General features: G+C 55.8%; 3 protein-coding genes across 3 annotated transcripts in view; 1 reads left to right on the forward strand and 2 right to left on the reverse strand.

Moving 5' to 3' along the window:
* LOC119696487 overlaps positions 1-20,697 on the reverse strand; it is a 1,710,157-nt gene that overhangs the window by 1,268,525 nt on the left and 420,935 nt on the right.
* Positions 1-20,697, forward strand: part of LOC119696488 — a 1,499,846-nt gene that overhangs the window by 1,241,105 nt on the left and 238,044 nt on the right.
* Positions 1,163-20,319, reverse strand: LOC119696463 (serine/threonine-protein kinase pim-1-like). The gene is made up of 7 exons (XM_038126194.1): positions 20,230-20,319; positions 19,787-19,900; positions 2,981-3,331; positions 2,814-2,864; positions 2,243-2,609; positions 1,422-1,601; positions 1,163-1,290 (listed from the first exon to the last, which is right to left on the reverse strand). Exons 1-7 carry the CDS (start codon positions 20,317-20,319, stop codon positions 1,226-1,228), a joined length of 1,218 nt encoding a protein of 405 aa, XP_037982122.1. The 3' UTR covers positions 1,163-1,225.

Genomic DNA, 20,697 nt, shown 5'->3' on the forward strand with positions numbered 1-20,697 from the left:
CAAGCACTTCCCGACCCTGACTGGGCGTCCTAGAATGCTTCTCTACAAAACAAACCCCAACAAATTATTGAAAATAGATTACAGACAAAACTGGGAAACAAGAAAAAATGTAAAAAATAGCATCTCTGTCAGGGGCTTCAGGAAGGCCCAACCCCAACATGCTGGGGAAAAACCCACCCATGGGTGAGGGAATCCCTCGCTATCTCCCTTCCCCCCTGCACTGCCCCCCAAAATAACAGTGATCCCAAAGCACACAAGGGCAGTGGAGCAGCCCAAGCCCTTCCTTGCCTGCACAGCAAAGCAGCCCCTGCACAGGTTCTGGAGTCCCACCTCTGCTCCCACCATGGGCGTTGGTTTGTGTCGGGCTGGCTGCCCCAGCCCCAGCCCCAGCCTGGGCCACGGTGGCTGCTGGGGGCTGTTGGCAGGGCCAGGAGCCCACTCCCATTTCATAGCCAGCCCAGCCCATGCCCCCAGCCCTGCCAAAAGCAGCTGGGCAGCCGACTGAAGGATCAGCTGCATGCGCCCCAGCAAAGGGGAACCTTTGCTTCCCAGCCAGCCTGGGCAATGCCCAAATCTGGGAGCATTTCCCCGGGTGTGGACTCATCTGCAAATTCGCTGGGGGGCCTGGCTTGGAAGAAGGTGCCAGAATCCAAGTCCATCATCTTCAGCTGGCCAGAAGCCAGGTGCAGGAAGAGGTTGTCATCCTTGATGTACTCCTTGCTGGCTCCAGCAGCAGCAGCAGCCCCACCTGGTAGAGCTTCTCCAGGGGCTCCTTCTCCTTCCCTGAGGTGAGACCAGGCTGTCAGGGCTCTGCCCAGGGCCCCAGCTGTCCGGGAACCAGGACAAGCAAAACCAGCTTGCATGGCGGCCACCAGTGCTGGGCAGAGCAGCTCAGCTCCAGCACAAGGGCTGCGTGTTCCCATCTGATGAGCCCTGGGCAGTGACACAGGCAGGACAAAAAGTCTGGGCTACTTTGCTTCTGATTGCCAAGGCATGTGTGCAGCTCTGACTTACCAGGGCCCTGCAGCAAAGGGGGCCTGGGGCTCTCTCCCTTCTTCTAGGGCAGATGAATATCCTGCATCCAAGGATGACACAACAGCTCTTCTAAGGAGGGCCTTTCCACGTCCAGCATGGATAAACACCGCCTGATCAGATCTCGGCACTCTGGGCACAGAAACCAGAAACCGCCGGTCAGCTGCAGAAGGCTCCTGTTGCCTTTGCCCCACTATTCCCGTGCCCAGGCCATGCTGGACGTGCTCAGAGCTGGGCCTAAGCTTTCCCATCGATTCCCTGTTTTGGAGGAGAGCAGGAGAGCAGGACATGTGCCACCTCCTCAGCAGCTGCCAGAGCGGGATGCTGACGAGCCCGCTGCTGTCTCCCAGCACTGGCATTCCCCCCCGTGCCCAGAGAAGAGGATGCACCTGGAGAGAGCCGTTGTGGCAGCGAGAGCTGCTGGTCCCAGCTGATCTTCTGGCCCCACATGAAAGGGTGCTCCCCGCAGACCATCTGGTGCAGCACGATGCCCAGGCTCCAGATGGTAGCTGGCTTGCCGTAGTACCAGCCAAAGTGGGTCCATTCCGGGGGGCTGTAGGAGCGTGTTCCTATGGAATACAGATGGAGTTCAGCAGGGGGATGCTGCTGCTCCCAGAGCCTGGCCCCAGCATCCCTGGCCGTCTGGGGGCTGCCCCAGTGGCACACAGGGTGACCACTGCCCTCTCGCCAGCACCTGGGACTGGTGTCATGACTTGGGGTTGGAAAAGAAGTCACTGGTGTTGGAAGAGGGCAGCGGCAGCCCCGGCAAGGCCCAACCATGACAAAAACCCACTCAGTGCTGGGGGAAAAACCATGCCTTCATCCACCCTGCCTGCATTGCCCCAAAAAACATTAGGAAGCCAAAGCAAACCAGGTGAGTGGAGCAGTCAAGGCCCTTTCTCACCTGCACACCAAACTGGCTGGGGCACAGGTTCCAACCACCCCTCTCTGCTATCCCCACCCACGGCTGTTTTTGTCCGGCTGGCTGCTCCAGCCCCAGCCCCAGTCCTGGGCAGAGTGGTGGGCAAAGGCTGCCAGCAGGGCTTGAAGCTGCCTCCCCACCCAACCCTGCTCAAAAGCAACTTGGCTGAGATCTCAGTGCCATGAAGGGCAGCAAAAGGGAGAATCCCTGCTGCCACACCCAGCTTGGGCTGTGAGATGTTGGGCCATGAGATGCCGGCACCAGGAGCACAGCCCTGCGTGGGCTCACCTGCAAAGTGAATGTAGGCTGTTTCTTGCAGGTAGGTGCCACAGCCAAAGTCAATCAGTTTGGCCTGCCCGGTGGCCAGGTCAACCAGGATGTTGCCTGGTTTGATGTCACGGTGCAGGACCCCGCAGCTGGTGCAGTGCCGCACGGCCTCCAGCACCTGGTGGAACAGCTCCCGCGCCACCTCCTCGCACAGGAAGCCCCGGGCCCGAATGAAATGATGCAGGTCCTGACACCGCTCCGGGCGCTCCAGCACCATCACGATGTTGTTGGGGAACTCACGCCACTCCAGCAGCTGGACGACCCCGGAGAAGCCAGTGGACACCCTGGCCAGCAGCACGATCTCCAGCGGTGCGCTGGTGCCGTCGGGCTGCGGGAGAAGCACGATGCCGTCAGTGAGGCTGATGCCGTGCCAGAAGTGGGGAAGCCCTCACCCAGCCCGGGATGCTCTGCGCCCTGCGCTGGCCCCACGCCCGCTCTCCCTCCAGGCGTCCCAAAGGCTCCCACCCTGCCGGGCCTCGGCTCATTCCCGCCCGGCACGGCCCGGCTTCTGCCCCTGGCCCCGCTCACTCACCAGCTCGCCCCAGTGCTGCACGCGCTTCCGTGGCACCCTTTTGATGGCCACCTGCAAGCCAAGGGCAGCAGCGGGATCAGCTCGCCGCCCGCCCTGCCCACACCCATCCTCCTCATCCTCCTCCTCCTCCTCCTCGTCCCTTGCCCGCCGCCGGCCCCGCCGCTCACCGGGGCGCCGTCCGAGAGCCGCGTGGCCGCGAAGACGCTGCCGAAGCCGCCGCGCCCCAGCAGCGAGCCCAGCCGGTACTGCTCCTTCAGGCCCCGCTGCGCCTTCCCTGCGGGCGGGACGCGGCTGTCAGCGCTCGGCCCGGGGCCAGCACCGGCCCCCGAGCGCCCCTCAAGCGCCCCGCGCCGGCCATCGCCAGCCCTTCGCTCCCTGACACGGGACAGCGGCGGCTCGGGGCCGGCGGCCGCGCTGCCGAGCGGCGGAGCTCGGGCCGGGGAAGCCGCAGCGGAGGCGGCGGCAGCGGCCGCGCCGCCTGTGTCCTCCGCGGGCCCCGGGAGGAGCCGGGGTCGGGGCTGGGGCCGGGGCCGGGGTCGGGGTCGGGGTCGGGTCTGGACCCTGCGTCGGGGCCGGGGCCGGGGCCGGGCTCGGGCCAGGCGGAGCCAAAGGGCGGCGATGCCGCCCCAGCCCCAGGCACTGATGCCCGCCCAGCAGCGCCACCGCCAGCACGGCCAGAGCCGCACGGAGGCGAGACTGCGGCGGGACGCCCGGGGCCGGGGCCGGGGCCGGGGCCGGGGCAGCCCCGCCCGGGGCCGGGGGCGGGCCGGGGGCATGGCCCGGGCCGGCAGGGGGAGAGGGAGGCGGGGACAGGAGAGGGACGCCGGGAGACGGACCCCGAGAGAAGGGTGCCCGACAGCGGGAAAGGGACAGAAAAAGAGAAATAGAAATAGAGAAAGAGAAAGAGTTTTGTAGAGTCTCTGCTTTTGCTGCCGCCGCCTCTTCCGCTGCTGCTGCTGCCGCCGCTGCCGCCGCTGCAACTGAAGCCCCGGGGCCGTTTGTCCGCGTGTCCGTTCCCCGCTCGCCCCACGAGCCCCACGGCCGAGCCCCGCGCGCCCCGGGACAGCCCCTTGCTCTGTCCAAACACGGCAGCTTTGCAGCCTTGAGCCCACATGCAGAGCCCTGACTCCCGCACACTGCCACAGCAATCCCCTCGCTGCCTGCTCTGCATTGGCCTTGCTCAGCCTCAAACACTGTCGGGCACATTCCCTTGCTCTAGGATTCCTGCCTGAGCCGAGCACTGCCCTTACATCGCCAGTGTTGCTTACCAGTGACAACAGGGGAAGGCAAACTGTGTGTGGCTCCAGGTATTTTAGAGTGTCTAAAACTCGCCAAGTCACTGATCTGAGAGGTGAGGTGCATTTGCAATGAATGGGATGGAGAAGTAGTGCAACATGGAAAAGGGGAACATAGAAATAAATAGAGGAAAACATATTTTTGATTGTTTCTTTCATTTTCATTTCACCTCTGGAAAGCTGTTTCAGTTTTCCAGCAATGTTCTCCTGTCTGCTCTTCTCAAGAACCTCTCCTGGAGAACAAGGGCGAGCTTCTGGCCCAAGATTTGCCAGCAGCTGCAGCTTCTCTTGGCTTTCCACACTGCACTGTGTGCGCAGCAGGACTTTTGCAGCAAAGCAGGAGAAATGTTTGGAGCACTTGACATGTCCTTTCTTTTCCTGGTGGGCTGTGGAGTTGTGCCACTGGTGAAGTTTTCCTTGTGACTGTTTGTGCTGGTTTAGGGCAAATTTTGGGAGAAAACCTGCAAAAGGGGTCAGTCTAGGAAGCAAGTTCAAGCGGCCCCTCCCCCTACTAGTTCAGGCAATGACTTCCCTGGAAAAAAGTGGAAAAAAACCCAGTGTATTTAACAAGTAAAGTATTCACAACCATGGAAAATGAATACTATTAATTAAAACCTCTCCCAGCTCTGAAGAGATGGCAAATTCAGAAAGTCCTTTTTGTGGGTTGTAGTTGGCTCACTCGGGCTCTTCCAAGTCTCTCTGGTGCTGGAATGCAGCGTCCCAGACCTCGGTGGGCCACAGGTGGGAGCTGCCGGTGTTTTCCTGGGTTTTCAGTCCAGAGCAGGTTTAAACAGTTCCAAGAAAAAGGAGAGTCATAGTCAGAGGAACTTCTCTGCCTAAGCCAGCTAAAACCCAAATTGCTAGACCAGGCCTCGGTCTATGGGAAATTTCCAAATCTGGGCACTGGCGGTCCCTGCTAACACCAGCTCTGGATGGTGCCGGAGCCAGAACCTGGAAATTTCCAAATTTTGCCTGTGCCAGCACCAGGAAGTTTTCAGATCTGGGCGCTGGCGCTGCCTTGGCGGGGAATGTGGCGGCACCGGGCAAGTGCCCGATGTTAACTTTGTGCCAGCAGATTGCTGGAATTGTGCTGTGCAGGCATCTGAAAAATTCCAGATCTGGGCACTGGCGGTGTCAGCAAACACCAGATTGGGTTGTTGTAGGTACCCGGTATTTGCTGGGCTTTGGCTTTCTTTGCCAGAAAATTGCATGACTTGGGCTGTGCCAGCACCAGGAAAGTGCCAGATCTGGGCACTGGCGATGCCAGCTAACAGCAAATCTGGGCGGTGCTGGTGCTGGCGCCAGAAAATTTCCAGGTTTTGGCTTTCTGTGCCAGCAATCTGCTGGAATTATGCTGTGCTGCTGCTGGGAAACTGCTGGATCTGAGCACTGGCGGTGCCAGCAAATGCCAGATCTGGGTGGGGCCGGCACCAGGTATTTGCACGGTTTTGGCTTTCTTTGCCAGAAATGCTGGACTCGGGCTGTGCCGGCACCGGGAAATTCCCACATCTGGGCACTGGTGGTGCCAGCAAACACCAGATCTTGGCATTGCCAGTGCCGGTAGCAGGGAATTGCCAGATTCTGGCCTTTTTTACCAGAAAACTGCTGGACTTGGCTCTGCCAGAACAGGGAAATTTCCAGATCTGAGCACTGGCGGTGGCAGCGAACACCAGGTCTGGGCACCTGTATTGGCATCAGGAAATTGCTGGGTTTTGGCTTTCTTTGCCATAAAATTGCTGCATTTGGGCTGTGCTGGCTCTGAGAAATTGCCAGATGTGGGCACTGGCAGTGCCAGCGCACACCAGATCTGGCAGGGAATGTGCCGGCTCCGGGAAATTGCCAAATATTAACTTTCTGTGCCAGAAAATTTCTGGAATTGGGCTGTGCAGACATCTGAAAAATTCCAGATCTGGGCACTGGCAGTGTCAGCAAACACGAGATGGGGTTGGTGTAGGTACCAGGTGTGATAGATATTTAATAAATTCGTGCTCGTAAAAGTATATATGTGAAATAAAATATGTTTAGAAAACGTCTGTTAGAAAGAGCAGCAAGGTTTAGAAATCTCACACAGGAACTGGGTAAGGAGTTTCTTCACTGAACGGTGACATCGCAGGTGGCCACTGAATGGGCTTCTGAATTTGCAAGTGAAGGGGCTAGCCACTGCGGAAACACTGGTCGATTTTTCGAACACCTGGGCCATCAGCGGCACCAAGGATAGCCCAGAACTCGCATCTCAACGCTTGGTTCCCGTAACTTGAAATTAATATGAATTTTTCCTGGACACTGGTTCTGTCTATGCCGAGACAGTGTTCTCCACCAGGAGACAGGTTTCTTCCAGCACCGGAGACGGGCTTCCTCCAACACCGGACAGAGAAAGAAAACTACACGAATATTCAAAAAAAAGAAAGTAACAAGAGAAACCTCACTCAGGGCAAGAAAAAGAGTATAAAACCAAAGCTCGCCAGGCAGACTTTGTAAACTTGGGGGGTCCGATGCGATAGAGGTCGGATCTACGTTCACCCAGCAACGAGGCCCAGGCTCGACGCTGTCCCTTTGATTGTGGCTGTCCGAGATTGTATTTCGATTCACAAAATAAAATCTATTTTCCTTAATTTTGATTTGGCTTTCTCAATGAACGATTCGTCCTTATCAGGGTTTTAGCTATAACACAGGTATTTGCTTGGTTTTGGCTTTCTTTGCCAGCAAATTGCTGGAGTTGGGCTCTGCCAGCACCGGGAAGTTTCTGGATCTGGGCAATGGCAGTGCTGGGAAACTCCAGGTCTGGGCAGTGACAGAGCTGGCAACGGAAAATTGCCAGATTTTTCTTTCTTTGCCAGGAAATTGCTGCACTTGGGCTGTGCCAGAATAGGGAAATATCCAGATCTGGGCACTGGCAGTGCCAGAAAAAAAAACACATTTCAGGAAGGAATGGATCTGGACCCCTTCCTTCCTCCCTCCCTCTCTCCCTCTCCCCCAACAAGGTGCCAGGGGTGCTGGACAGCAGCCAGGCAGAAAGGGACCTGGTGGCACTGATGGACAGCAGGCGGGACATGAGCCAGCAGTGTGCCCAGGAGGCCAAGAAGGCCAATGGGTCCTGGCCTGGATCAGGAATGGTGTGGCCAGCAGGAGCAGGCAGTGATTCTTCCCCTGTGCTCGGCACTGGATGGGCAGCGCCTCGAGTGCTGTGTCCAGTTCTGGGGCCCCCAATTTGGGAAGGACATGGAGGGGCTGGAGCGTGTCCAGAGAAGGGCAGCAAGGCTGGTGAGGGGTCTGGAACACAAGAGCTGTGAATAGCGGCTGAGGGAGCTGGGGTTGTTTATCCTGGAGAAGAGGAGGCCCAGGGGAGACAGGGCGGTGTCAGGGCATAGGTTGGACTTGATGATCTCCAGGGACTTTTCCAGCCTTGCTGATTCTGTGATTCTCTGAAACCACCCTTGGAGCAGTTGCAGGAGGAGCCCTGGGCCTCCTCTCCAGAAGCTCCAGCCACCCAGGTGCCTCAGCTTCTCCTGCCAGCCCCAAAGCCCATCCTGTCAGTCCTGCAGAGCCTCTGCAGCTGCTCCTCATTGCCCAGAACAGGGAGCCCCACAGGCAGACACAGCAGGCCAGATGTGCCCCCTGGCCTGGGCTGCCTCTGGCAAGGGAGCAGCACCAGGCACTGCAGGAGCCTGCAGACAATTCCTGCAGCACTTGCAGGATGATCCTGCTCCCCAAGGGACGTTCCCATGGTGCCAGCTCAGGAACTGCAATGGGGAGTGGGGCCAGAGAGGAAAGAGCAAACAGGGAGGGGCTGTTTGCAGGGGAGAGAATTGGGGTGAGCAGTAAGGAAGTAAACTGGACCAGGGAAGAATAAAGAAAGCAATGATGAAGCAAAGGAAATGCTCAGGGCAGTTTGGGGATGGCTGCCAGGCAGCCCTGGCTCTGAGCAACAGCATCTGCAGTGGCACAGGAAACTCCCAGCTGATGGGAACAAACTTTCTGGCTGACTGCAGAGGCCAGGACAAAGCTGAGTGGTTTCCCTGGCATCCCCCAGCCCTTGCTGGCCCCAGGGGCTGATGGCATTAGTGCTCCCTCAGGTTCGTGTCCCCACACCCACACCATGGGGGTGCTCCTGCCTGCCCTGTGCAATGCAAACAGGGGCTCCTGAGCCAGTGCTGCCGTGCCTGTGCCTGCAAGGATGCAGCACCTCTGTGAGCTGGGAGAGAGGCCAGGGCAGCAGAGGGGGGATGTTGTTGGCAGCTCCATGAGGACACTCTGGGACGCTGCCCTGGGCTGTCCAGTGCACTGGGGATGGATCAGCCCCTGCTCTGCTGCTCCTTCCCGTGTCCCCCAGGGCCCTTGCACAGCACCAGCCCTGCTGTTTGTCCCCAGCCTGCCCATGGCCACCCTGGGGCTGCTCACGGGGCTTTTCTGTGCTGAGCCTTGGCCTGGGCGTGTTCCTAACACAGCCTGGGCAAGGAGCCTGGAGCCCCCAGGCCCTGGCCTGAGGCGTCAGCGCTGCCCCAGCAGTGCCCATGGGCTGTCCCTGCTGCAGCCCCGGCACTGCCACCCCCAGGACTGTGCCCAGCCCCGAGAGCACTCAGGCCCTACAGCAACACCAGGGCCACCAGGGCAGCGGGGCAGGGCCACGGCAGCAGCACTGGCAACACCAAGTGCTGCTGCTGCTGGGCACAGCTGCTGGGCCAGCACTGATCTGCCCCCAGCTCTGCACACAGACATTGCTGCTGCAGCTCCAGAGAAGGCAACAAAAGGGCATCTCTGCAGAAAACTCTGCTGGGAGATCCTTTAGTTCATTTAAAGCCACCAAGAGCGCAGCCCCTCATTGATGCAGTCTGGGGCCACTAGGAAGGTGGAGAGAAACAATATGAATAATTGCACAATGGCATTTCTTTGTGGACAACATTAAAATGTAAAACAAAGGAAATGAACCTCCAAAATGAAACCAGCAAGAAGTATCAAAGATGACTTTTATTACAAGGGATTTGCAGAAATTGGCCAGCAGTTTAATGTTTCTGAAAGCATCCAGTCATCAGTCTCCACACTGCAGCCTTGAGCTCCTGGTTCCTCAGGCTGTAGATGAGGGGGTTCAGGGCTGGAGGCACCACCGAATACAGAACTGACATTGACAGATCCAGGGTTGGAGAGGAGATGGAGGGGGGCTTCAACTGAGCAAATATGCCAGTGCTGACAAACAGGGAAACCACGGCCAGGTGAGGCAGGCAGGTGGAAAAGGCTTTGTGCCGACCCTGCTCAGAGGGGATCCTCAGCACAGCCCTGAAGATCTGCACATAGGAGAAAACAATAAACACAAAACAACTAAATACCAAACAGGCACTAACTGCAATGAGTCCAACTTCCCTGAGGGTATTGGATTGTGAGCAGGAGAGCTTGAGGATGTGTGGGATTTCACAGAAGAACTGGCCCAGAGCATTGCCCTGGCACAGGGGCAGGGAAAACGTAGTGGCCGTGTGCATGAGAGCATTGAGAAAGGCATTGGCCCAGGCAGCTGCTGCCATGTGGGCACAAGCTCTGCTGCCCAGGAGGGTCCCGTAGTGCAGGGCTTTGCAGATGGACACGTAGCGGTCGTAGCACATGACGGTCAGGAGTGAATACCCTGCTGTGATAAAGAACAGAAAGAAAAAGACCTGTGCAGCACATCCTGTGTAGGAGATGGTCCTGGTGTCCCAGAGGGAATTGTGCATGGCTTTGGGGACAGTGGTGCAGATGGAGCCCAGGTCGCTGAGGGCCAGGTGGAGCAGGAAGAAGAACATGGGCGTGTGCAGGTGCTGGCCGCAGGCTACGGCGCTGATGGTGAGGCCGTTGCCCAGGAGGGCAGCCAGGGAGATGCCCAGCAAGAGGCAGAAGTGCAGGAGCTGCAGCTGCCACGTGTCTGCCAATGGCAGCAGGAGGAAGTGGCTGATGGAGCTGCTGTTGGACACTTGCACTGTCTGGCATGAGGATCTGTATAAAAAGTCATCATGGAATGGTTGGGTTTGGAGAGGACTTTCAAATGCCAGCACAGCTTGTTGGCCCTTTCCCCCCACTGCCTGCCCAGGGCTCTGCTGCCTGGAGCAGAGTCCCTGCCAGCAGCTGCTTCCCTGTGCCCGGAGCTGGGCCCTGCCAGTGCTGCCAGAGCCCAGCCCAGCCCTGGGGGCTCAGTTCTGCCCTGCAGACCCCTCCCAGCCCTGGCACTGCTCAGGGGCAGCTCTGGCTCTGCAGGCTCTGATGGCAACGTCAGAGCAACCCTGAGGAGGCTGGAAAAGTGACACTGATGCTGCCTCTAAGGGGCCCTGTGCTGATTTCTGTCACTGCCTGGTTTATTAACATCTGAGAGAATTTTCTTTTGATTTTTCTCAACCTGAACTGAGAGATGAATATCTGTGTGCAATTTCCTATCCAGGCAACCCAGAGTAGTAGATTTAAAATGCAGACTTTTCCCCTTCATGCAGCATCCTCACCACACAAGGAGAACACTTCCAAGCCTTACCAGCTGTTTCCTTCCACCCAGATCTTGTCCCCCAGTGCTGGAAGCAGCTTCCAGGGCTGGCTGAGAGCTGTCCCTGGCAGGCAGCAGAGTCCTGGCTCCAGCACAGCGCCCTGGGCTGCAGGAGCCTGCTCTGCAGAACAGCCCTGGGCACCCCTTGCTCCTCTGCACAAGAGATAATCAGAGAATGTACTCACAGAGTCTGTAGGCATTGGGATGTTCCAGCTTCAGGAGATCACTCCAGGAGCTGCAGCTGCACTGTCCTGCAGCCAGAGGTTCCTGTGTCAAGGGCTGGCAGGGATTGTGGCCCAGTCCCTTCTCAGCACCTTCCCAGGCCTGTCGGATTGAAGCTCTCTGTGCCTGTGTGCTGTGCCCGGGCTGGCTGCAGGCAGTGCCCCAGCCCTGCTGGGCTGTGCACAGGAGCTGCTCCTGGGCAGAGCTTTCTCTCTGCAGCGCTGCCCTTGCCAGGAGCTGCCTCTGTGCCAGGAGCCCGGCCCAGCTCAGCAGCACAGACACAGCACAAGGACTTTATTACCCTCTTGGGGCTTTGTGCTGAGGCCCTGAACATCAGTCGCTGAGAGGGAGCTGAAGAAAGCTCTCAAGAGCTGCCAGTCAGAATGCAACTGCAAAGTTTCACTCCCTTTGAATGGCTCCCACACACCAGAGAAAGTGCCCCCAGGCACAGGCAGAGCAGAGAACTGGAGGCACTGATGGCAGCTGGGGACAAAGAGAAGCCAAGTCTTGGCGCCCTGGGGCACAGCAGGCTCTGTGCCACCAAGGGCTGGGAGGAGACACCTTGTCCTGAGCCACTGGGGCCTCCTGGCACAGCCCCAGCCAGGCTGGGTGCTGTCAGCCCCTTGTCCTGCCCTCTGCATCCCCCCCTGGCCCACATGCCAGTGGCCTCAAGGATCTGCTGGAAGGAGTCCCTGGGGAGCCTTGGTCAGGAATGGCCCTGGGGGCTCCTTGATGCTCCCAGGGACTGCAGGGTTTTCAAAGGACTTTGGCTTTTGCTTTTGCCTTGGAGTCCTGTTGGAGAGGTTTGTGCAATCATGGCCTCCAATTCTCTGCTCTAATTAGTCCCTGGAGAGGCTTTGTTGGGAGCAACACTCAGTGGGGCTCATGAATGCCTCAAGGCACTTGAGTCATTTCAAGGGACTTGGTGTTTCCCTTTTGATCCAGACTCTGTGAGAGGTTGTGGCAATCATGGCCCCAAGGCTTTGCTTTCAGGAGTCCCTTGAGAGCTTTGGACTGACACTCAGTGGGGCTCATGAATGCTTGGAGACACTCAAGGTGTTGAAGGTACTTTGGATTTCCCTTTCCCCACTGAGTGCCTGAGAGGTTTTTGTGCCATCCTGGCCACCAATTCTCTCCTGCAAGGAGTCCATGGGGAGCCTGTGTTGGAGAGGGACCTCAGTGGGGCCCATTCATGCCTTGAGACACTTTGGGTGTTTCCTGTGACTTTGACTCCTGGAAAGGTTTGTGCAATCTCCTCTCAGGCGCTGAGGTTCAAGGGCTCAGCTCCACATGCACAGTCAGGCTCATTAGGATCAAGCAAGTCCTGCCAAACCATGGCGCTGCCTTGATTCACCTCTGCTCTAGTGCAGTTCTTTAGGAGGGTTTCCTTTTACAGTTACGGAGAAATATTTCAAAGAGCTTCTAGGATATATGTATTCCTATTTTAAAGGGTGTCTTTTATTGCTGTTCCTATTAGACAAGAGGTGATTGCAGCATGCAGTGAGTGCTATTGATCCAGGGCCTCTCCTAAGGAGGTCTGGCCTGCTCAGAGAAGCTGTGCCTTGAGGTCTGACGCAGTTTGGGCAGCCTTGCTCCACATTCCCCAACCCCATGCTGTCTCTCCTCACTCAGCGGGCACCTGCTTTGCTTGGAGAACTGGCTGCACTCAGCCAAAGAGGAATTTTCCTTCTTTGATTTTGGAAGCAATCTAAAACTCCTGAGTTTCTCCGTTAAAAACAGACATCCTCCTCAAGTGTGTGCCAAGCCCAAGCTGCCACCAAGAGCACTCCAGACCTGCCCTGGCCCAGCTGTGAGTGAGGATCATCATCCCAACATGCAGTGGGCCATTGCAAGGGACTGTTGCCGTGGTCACTGCAGTGGCCCCACTGCTGGCTTTGGGTGCCATGGCAGCCCCCATCAGTTCCATTTTCCTTGGAAACCACCCCAAGGACCCATTTCTGCAGCCAGGTTCCACGGCCACTTGCATGCAGAGCTGTTGCTGTCCTCGGCTGCCATGGCAAGCCTCAGGACAAAGGGGTGCCAGGGCTGTTGCGGGTAGAATTGCAGCGACGCTCATTGGTGCCACCAGGTGCCATGGCAACGGCCACGGGGACACGTTCCTTAGTTTGGTGGCATGGCAGCCAGTGCCCGGAGCCGTTGTGGTGGTTGGTGGCCATGGAAAGCTGGCCTGAGCCCATTGCTCAGGGCTGGTGTCACTGCCCAGAGCCAGAGGGGATCCCTTGCTGGGGCTTGTGCCACGGCCACCTGCCCTGTGCCGCGCTGGCCGCTCAGGCACCGCGGAAGCGGCAGCAAACGCCAGGGCCAGGGCCAAAGGCCAGGGCAGCCAGACAGAAAGGGGCAGTGCTGGGCACTGTTTCCATGGCAGCCGTCACTGGGGGGGACACCTGGCTCACCTGTCCTGGCAATTGCCATGGAAAGCCCTGGCAGGGACTGACGGCACAGACACTGGCACTGAGAGCCTGCTGGGCCGGGTGCTGAGCACAGCGCTGAGCACGCAGAGATGGTTTTGTTCTCGCTGAGCTCCAACAGAGCCAAGGCCTCTCCTGCCCCTCGTCCAGCCACGCTGGGGAGGGGCTGGGGCTGCGCGGGACGTTGGCAGGGGACACAGCCAGGACAGGTGACCCCAACTGACCCCGGGGATACCCCAGGCCATAGGACATCATGCTCAGGGTATAAAGGGGGGGGGGGGGGGACAAGGAGGAAGGGGGAAATTTTGCAGTGAGGGCTTTTGCCTTCCAGGGGAACTCGTAGGCAAGAGGGGGCCCTGTTTCACCAGTGGGCAGCGGCAGTACCAAAGACACAGAAACCAAGGAATTGTGTCAGGAATTGTGTCATTTACATCATGCACAGCTGCAAACAATTACAAAAGGAGAAGCTCAGCAAAGCACATCATCATTAGCAAAGAATTACAAAAGAAGCTCAGCAATCCATCCAGTCATTACTACCAAAGATTGCCTGCAGGGATTAAAGAAGGATCCATCAGCACTTACCCTCAGCCTTTACCATCCCCCAGATGCACACATCAGCTGGGGAAGGCAAGGACTGGAGAGCCACTCCCAGACACTGGGAATTCCTGCAGGTGCCTCTACCTCTGCAGGCAAGCAACACCACTGTGAGAGGACACAGCTTTTACACTGTTCAACAAACCAGCTGACATCGCTGCTAGCACGGGAACATCTGGTTTCATGCTCCTGACTGGTTTCTCCCAAAGCCTGGCCAGGGCTCAAGGAGGAACCAAGGGCATTGACTTTGATCCTTCACCCCCAAACAGGGCCAGATGGGGCCTTGTCTGGTTTCTAAATACAGAAAGATAAACCCATGTTTTATCAAGGAACAGATTACACTTGGTAACAATGCTTCCTCAATGAGTGGATACAAATATAACCTTTGGTTGGAAGGTTCATCTAGAGGCCAACTTTGCCTCAGGCCCTGTTCAGGCCTTGATCCCAGCCTGGTCGGGCCTTGCTACTTTGATTGGTCCTGCAACGAACTACAACCTTCGTAACCATTCTTTCCATAACACAGTTCAGATTTACATACTAGGCATAAAGGCATCTCCTCTTGTGCTTGAATTAAGTGCTGTTTCATTTCATCACTCAGAGCTCTTCACGTTCCTTTTAAAACATACCAAAAGAGTTGCATGCCTCTCTTTTCTCGAGACTGTCTCTTTTAAGACAAGTCCCATTACTCCACTTCCCAGCACAAAGCGTCACAACAACTCTACCATGGAGTGTTAGAGTGCACACCAAGGGCACACGCTGCAACGATGACAGACCCTGCCACAAATGCATTGCACAGCAGCCTCCAGTTTGGCAGCCATGAAGCCAATCGCACCAAGAAGAATTTTCTTCTTGCTGCCACTCTTCTACTGCTCTTTCTGTCAAGGGGATTCCTGACTGTCGGCCTTCAAACCCATCACTGGTAGCAGTGCAACGCTCCTGTCCCATGATAGCCCAGGTTCCTCCTTGGCCCGCAAGCAGATAATCCAAGGCCACGCGGTTCTGTGGAGTCCCCGTTTGTGTTTGTTGCAGCTCACAGCATGTGCTGTTGGACATTTGAACAGTATCATTTGCTACTTCTTCTACTAATCCATTCAGCTTCTTCATGTAAACTCCACAGCACAGGGCAGCACACATGGGGCACAGGATGAACCAGAACCTTTTGCTTTCTGAAACCCCAGGCACTCCTTGGCGGGAAAAATGTTCTCTGGGCCCGAACTCTTCCTTGTGGTTGCTGCTGCTGAAGGGCCCTACATGGTGGCCCTGCAGCCAAGAGGGGTGGAACACTGACACCGACCAGCTCCAGCAGCCCAAGTTCTACTGACATTGGCAGTGATGCTAAAGCACAGAAATCCTCTCACACTATGGCCCCTGTAACTAGAACAGGGTTTGCTTTCTCCTGAAGGGAAATCTTGGTGAATCCTGTCAAAGCCATCATTGCATTCCTGTGTGCCACAGCACAGTTCTCTTGAACTGTGCCTTCACTGACAGTTACGAGTCAGAGCCCATGGACAGAGTTCTGGCCAGCCCACAGGGTGGGCCCTCCAAGGGAACGCCATTCCTCCCAACTGCAGCTGAGAACAGCAATTAGTGCCATGGAGTACTTTGCCTACCCTGATCTTTGAATGTTCAGAGGTAATAATTACATTGGGATGACTAATCCCTTGGGGAAACACTAGAGGTGTTTGTGGCCGCAAAGATTCCGGCTGACTATCAAGGTACAACTTACAGACATCACTAGTACTTTAGTCACACCGTTCTTCATGCTTTTCTCTCAATCTCATTTGAGTTCGGAACAATCATTCTGTTGTCCATGGGGCCGGCACCATTTTAAGTCCAGCCTTCCCATGGAGCCCCGTGGATCAGAGCATTTTCCAAAGGGGCCGTTGGGCCAAACTGGCAGATTTGCTCTGGCAGGGTGTGTCAAACAATATCCTGTAATATCGACTGCTTCTCACACAGAGCACTTGGCTGCAGGCACATATTCCCATTGTTCCTGCCCAGGTTTCAGGATTCAGTGCTGTCTTTCCTAGGAGCTGTTCCTTCAGCTGCCTCGGGAGGGCCTTTTGGCCTCTGCACCCACACTCTGGCTCCATTATTAGGACTGCTGGATCCAAACCCTTCATCTCCACAAACGGTGGGGACTGGAGGTGGATCTCCTTTTGCACAATCATTCTCCAAATTGCAAGATCAATAATTGTGAGACCTGCTCACGGGGTTGAACAATGCAATCTTGTTCACTATTGTTCAACTGAATGACTGTCATTTCTCCTTGATACTCTGCATCAATTCCTCCTGCCACGACATGAACGCTTTGCAAGGCCAAGCTCCAGGCCAGCAGTTACCAAACCAAAGTGTCCTGAAGGAATCTGAATTCCTGTTTCAGTATTGATAGCTCTCGTTTGCTTTGCATTTATCCTAATTATTTCCAATGCATGAAGGTCCAGCCCTGCAGCCTCTGAGGTGCCAGGGCCTGCCAGGGCCATCACAGCCAGAACAATTGCCCAGCAAGTCCAAGTCTCACTGTCCATGGCTGTATTTGCAAATTGGGGGCAGCCGTGCACAGCCAGGGGGTTTCCATTTCTCCAGTGGGCCATTGTTAAGGGCATGGAGCACATCTGGGAGATGGCTTCTCCATGGGGACGGGTTCCCATCTCCTCATTTTTTCAACTGCTCTGTTAACAACCCCTTCACCCATTCAACCAATCCTGCAGCTTGTGAATTGTCTGGGAGATGAAAAACCCAGAAATCTTAATCACTTGATTTCTCACAGTAATAGAAAAGCATTCTGCATCACAGTATCAGCAAACCCTGTAAGAATCGCCAATTCCATCCCTTCCTCCTTTATTTCTTGTCTACAATCTCACAAAGTTGGCCACTGACAGTTGGGTCTTGGCCAGTCCTTTTCTGTAGGGTATTTAGTGTCTCAGTGAGCAGCCAAACCTACCAAATTAGTAATGTCAGCACTATTTCATATTAGTATGATTTTTATGTCAATATAGATATTGATATACGAAGATAGATATAGACAGATAGATATTGATTTAGATTATATACATATAAAATGCATAGATCTATTCAGTGTTATATTATATTATAAATATGTATATCCAGTTATTATAATTATCTTAATAGTATCACTTGCACAATCGAACCTGAGCTCAAGATTGAAACCTTCTTCTGTTGCTCCATGTGGGAGCATTCTAAAATAATTGTTCCTTCTGTTGGTGCTGCTTCCAATGTACTGTTAAGAAATTCATCTTGGTCTTCCCAAACCCACACGTTCTTCTCCTTCTTTCATATGCAAGTTTTGGATTTTGCATTTTAAGACATCCAGGGGTTCAGCTTCTTTGAACCCACTGCCCCACTGCTCACATGGTGCTCCGACCTCAGCCCACTCCAGAGGCAGCCAACTCCAGGGAAGGGCTTCCCATCTGGGAATTTCTGATGGGACCAATTGCTCACATTGACATTTCACAGGTGACATTTTGTTGGGATCGGGCCAGATTGTGCCAATTTTGTTTCACCAGTGGGGCACCAAAGACACAGACTCCAACGGAAGGAATCAGTGTCATTTCCTGCAGTTCAAAGCAGCAAAGAATCCCCAAAGGAGCAGCTCAGCAATGCAGCCAATCATCACCACCAAATATTGCCTGCAGTGGTTCAGGAAGATCCAGCACCATTTACCCTCAGGCTTTACCATTCCCCCAGATGCACACATCAGCTGGGGGAAGCCGTCACAGCCAAGGGCTGCAGAGCCACTCCTGGACACTGGGAATTGCTGCAGGTGCCTCCAGCCACAGCTGAGGCTCCAGCCCCGCTGTGAGAGGGCCCAGCTCTGACAGTGCTGAATGAACAAACTGACAGCACTGCTAGTGTGGGAACAGCTGGTTTCATCCTCCTCTTGGGTTCCACCCAAAGCCTGGCCAGGGCTCAAGGAGGAAGCAAGGGAGCTGACTTTGACCATACAGCCCCAAACAAGGCCAGATGGCAGATTTCATGGCCTTGTCTGGCTTCTAAATACAGAAAGGTCAATACTTGCTTCACTAATGAGTGGCTACATCTATCACAGTGCTAATGACCATGCCTGTTTCATTAGTGAGCAGGTACAAAGATAACCTGTGGTTGGAAGGTTCATCCAGAGGTCACCTTTGCCTCAGGGCCTGCTGTTCAGGCCTCACTCAGGGCTGTTGTCCAGGCCTTGGCACTTCAGGGATGAGGTTTGGCTTGACACTGCTGGGTGACTGCTGGACTGGATGAGCTCAGAGCTCTTTTCCAACAGAAAGGATTCTGTGGTTCCACGATTCTACCCGCTGCAATCAGCTAGGTCTATTTCAGCAGCAGGACTTTGCTCAAAAAGTTCCCTCTTGCTCAGCTCCTTCAGCTCCTGGTGCTGAGCTGCTCCTGCTGAACGAGACGACTCGGAGAGGCGAATACAGTCCATCCAATTCCTTCTGGGACACGGAGAGGGGAGGCGTGGAAACAGGAGCATTGTTTGCTGTGGCCTCCTCTCTGCCCTTGACACCTCTCAGCGCTTTGGAGCAGCCAAGAGCTTTCTCCAAGAGTGCAATGGAGCAGCTGTTCCTGCTCCCGGGTCTGGCTCTTCCCAGTCTCTGACCTGGCCTGCTTTTCTCCCTCTTGCTGTGCCTTCTGTTCCCCAGGGCTCGCTGGTTGCTGCCCAGGACTGTGGCACAGGCACAGATCCAGTGGTCCAGACCCTCCTTTCTGTGCCCTTGGAGCTGCCTGGCCACAGCAGCCTTTCCAGCTGGAAGCTCCACATGGACAGGGAGTGCCCAGCTCTGCTCCTTGCACAACCTCCAGGAGCCCAGGGCTGCCATCTCAAGTCCCTGCTGGCACTGAGGGCTCCCAGGTGCCTCAGGCTGCTGTGACACCGCTGCACACGGGAGGGAAGAAGGCCAGGGGCTGTGCTGAAAGTCAGCTCCATCTGCTGCTGCTGCTGCTGCTGCTGCTGCTGCTGCTGCTGCTGCTGCTGCTGCTGCTGTGTGGGTCACTTGTGCAGCCCTGGCCCTGAGTCAGGGATCAGATCCAGGCCCTGCTGCTGCTCCCTCAGGATCAGCCCCAGTTTGGTTGTTGCAGTCAGGGCCAGCAGAAGCGGTGGCTGGAGCAGCAGGTGCTGACAGTGCCCCAAGCCCCGGGGGCTGGAGGGCTCCCTGGGCTGGGGCTGGCAGGGAGCTGCCCCTTGTTCTCCCCTCCGCCCCAAGCCAAGCTGGGCCAGGCAGACGTGGGGCAGCAGAAGGCAACAGGCAGCCTGCGAGTCTCTTCCAGGCCTGGCTGCTCAGAGTTTGGGCCTTGGAGCCTCATGTGGACAAAGGCAGCTGCTCCTGGTCCCTCTGTGTTGTGCCCGCGTTCAGCAGTGCTGCTCCATCAGTCTGTGCTCAGCAACAGGGAAAAGCCTCAGCCCTGCAGGGCCAGGAGCTGCCGGGCTCTGCCTGAGCAGCTCAGCCAGCAGGAAGGGAGCTGCTCCACACAGGAGCAAAGGACATTCCTGTTATAGGGTGTGCTTTCTATTGAAAAGGAAAAAAAAGGGGAGAAAAAAAAGATAAATTGTAAAAGATAAAAATAAAATCCAAGTGTGAGTGAAAAAACTTCTGTAACTTTGCATTAAGAGGTAAATGATCTTTTCAAAAAGAGAACTCTGTTATTTACTTTGTAAATGTGCTGATGGCATGGATCCATCTCACTGACCTCAGCAGCCTTTTAAAAGATTTTGGGGCTTTTTTTCCAACCCTGTTATTTTCAATTGCGGTCGAAGCAAGAGGAAATTGCTTTGTGCCCTCCCGGCTCCAAGCAGGACTGGGAATCAAAACTCTGTCAAATCCCAAATCCTTTAGAAGATGCCCTTCCTTCTCACCCTGTTATGAGCTGCACATCCCCCTTGAAACTGTCAGGGATTTCTTAAAGACTCAAAGAAGTCCCACCTACGGCTTTTGGCTCTGGTTTGGACGCGCAGAAGGGCAGTTCTCCATCCCTCAGCTCCAGACTGCACTGCCTCAGGAACACGGCCCACTCGCCAGCGTTGGCCCACTCGTGGCACTTCTAGAGGAGGAAGAAAGTGCAATTGCACAATTCCAGCCAATACAGAAGGAAGAATGGGACAGACAAAACATCCTGGGGAGATGCAGGCCTTTAGATGGGACTGTGGAGAGTTTGGGTTCTTGCCAATTGCATGTGTGTCCCCAGCTGCAATCTCTTGGCCTGCAGGAGTCTCACTCACCTGCCAAAGCAGAAAGCTCAGGCGCTGTGCTCGGAATGGGCTCGTCTGATGCAAAGCTCTCAGAGCAATGTGAGGGCAGAGCCAGCCCAGCTGTGCCCAGGGCTGAGCCCAGCAGAGCCCTGGCAGAGCCCAGAGCAGCCTTAGCACCCACAGAGCCCTGCTGCAAGGAGAGAAACCAGAAACTGCCCGTCAGCCGAGGGCTCCTGTGCCCTCGTCCCAACGCCTGCGGTGCCCAGGCCATGCTGGCCGTGCCCAGAGCTGTGCCCAGAGCTGCCCATCACTGCTGCCTTTGGGAGCAGAGCAGGAGGGCGGGACATGTGCCCAGCCTGCAGCCGGCCACGGCACATCCAGCCCTCAGCAGCTGCCCAGAGCCAGATGCCCCGTGCTCGCTGCCATCTCCCAAAAGCTCTGATCCCACCCGGCCAAGCAGACAGGGACCCACCTCACGCCATCCAGGGCTGCAAGAAAAGCTGCTCCCAAACGATGTGCTCAGCCTTCTCCAAGGGCACCAGCCATCCACACCACAGCTGCTCCCAAGCACTTCCCGATCCACACTGGACCACCTCGAACGCTTCCTCTAGAAAAACAAAACACACATGATCGAAAAGAGATTAGAGAC

The sequence above is a fragment of the Motacilla alba genome, unplaced genomic scaffold (assembly GCF_015832195.1).
Source record: "Motacilla alba alba isolate MOTALB_02 unplaced genomic scaffold, Motacilla_alba_V1.0_pri HiC_scaffold_31, whole genome shotgun sequence".
NCBI lineage: Eukaryota > Metazoa > Chordata > Aves > Passeriformes > Motacillidae > Motacilla > Motacilla alba.

Coding starts and splice junctions, on each gene's coding strand:
- LOC119696463 (XM_038126194.1), bottom strand. CDS start 20,319: ATGGCCTGGGCACCGCAGGCGTTGGGACGAGGGCACAGGAGCCCTCGG. Junction 2,865..2,980: donor GGCTCTCGGACGGCGCCCCG/GTGAGCGGCGGG, acceptor CTTGGCTTGCAG/GTGGCCATCAAAAGGGTGCC. Junction 2,610..2,813: donor TGCAGCACTGGGGCGAGCTG/GTGAGTGAGCGG, acceptor CTTCTCCCGCAG/CCCGACGGCACCAGCGCACC.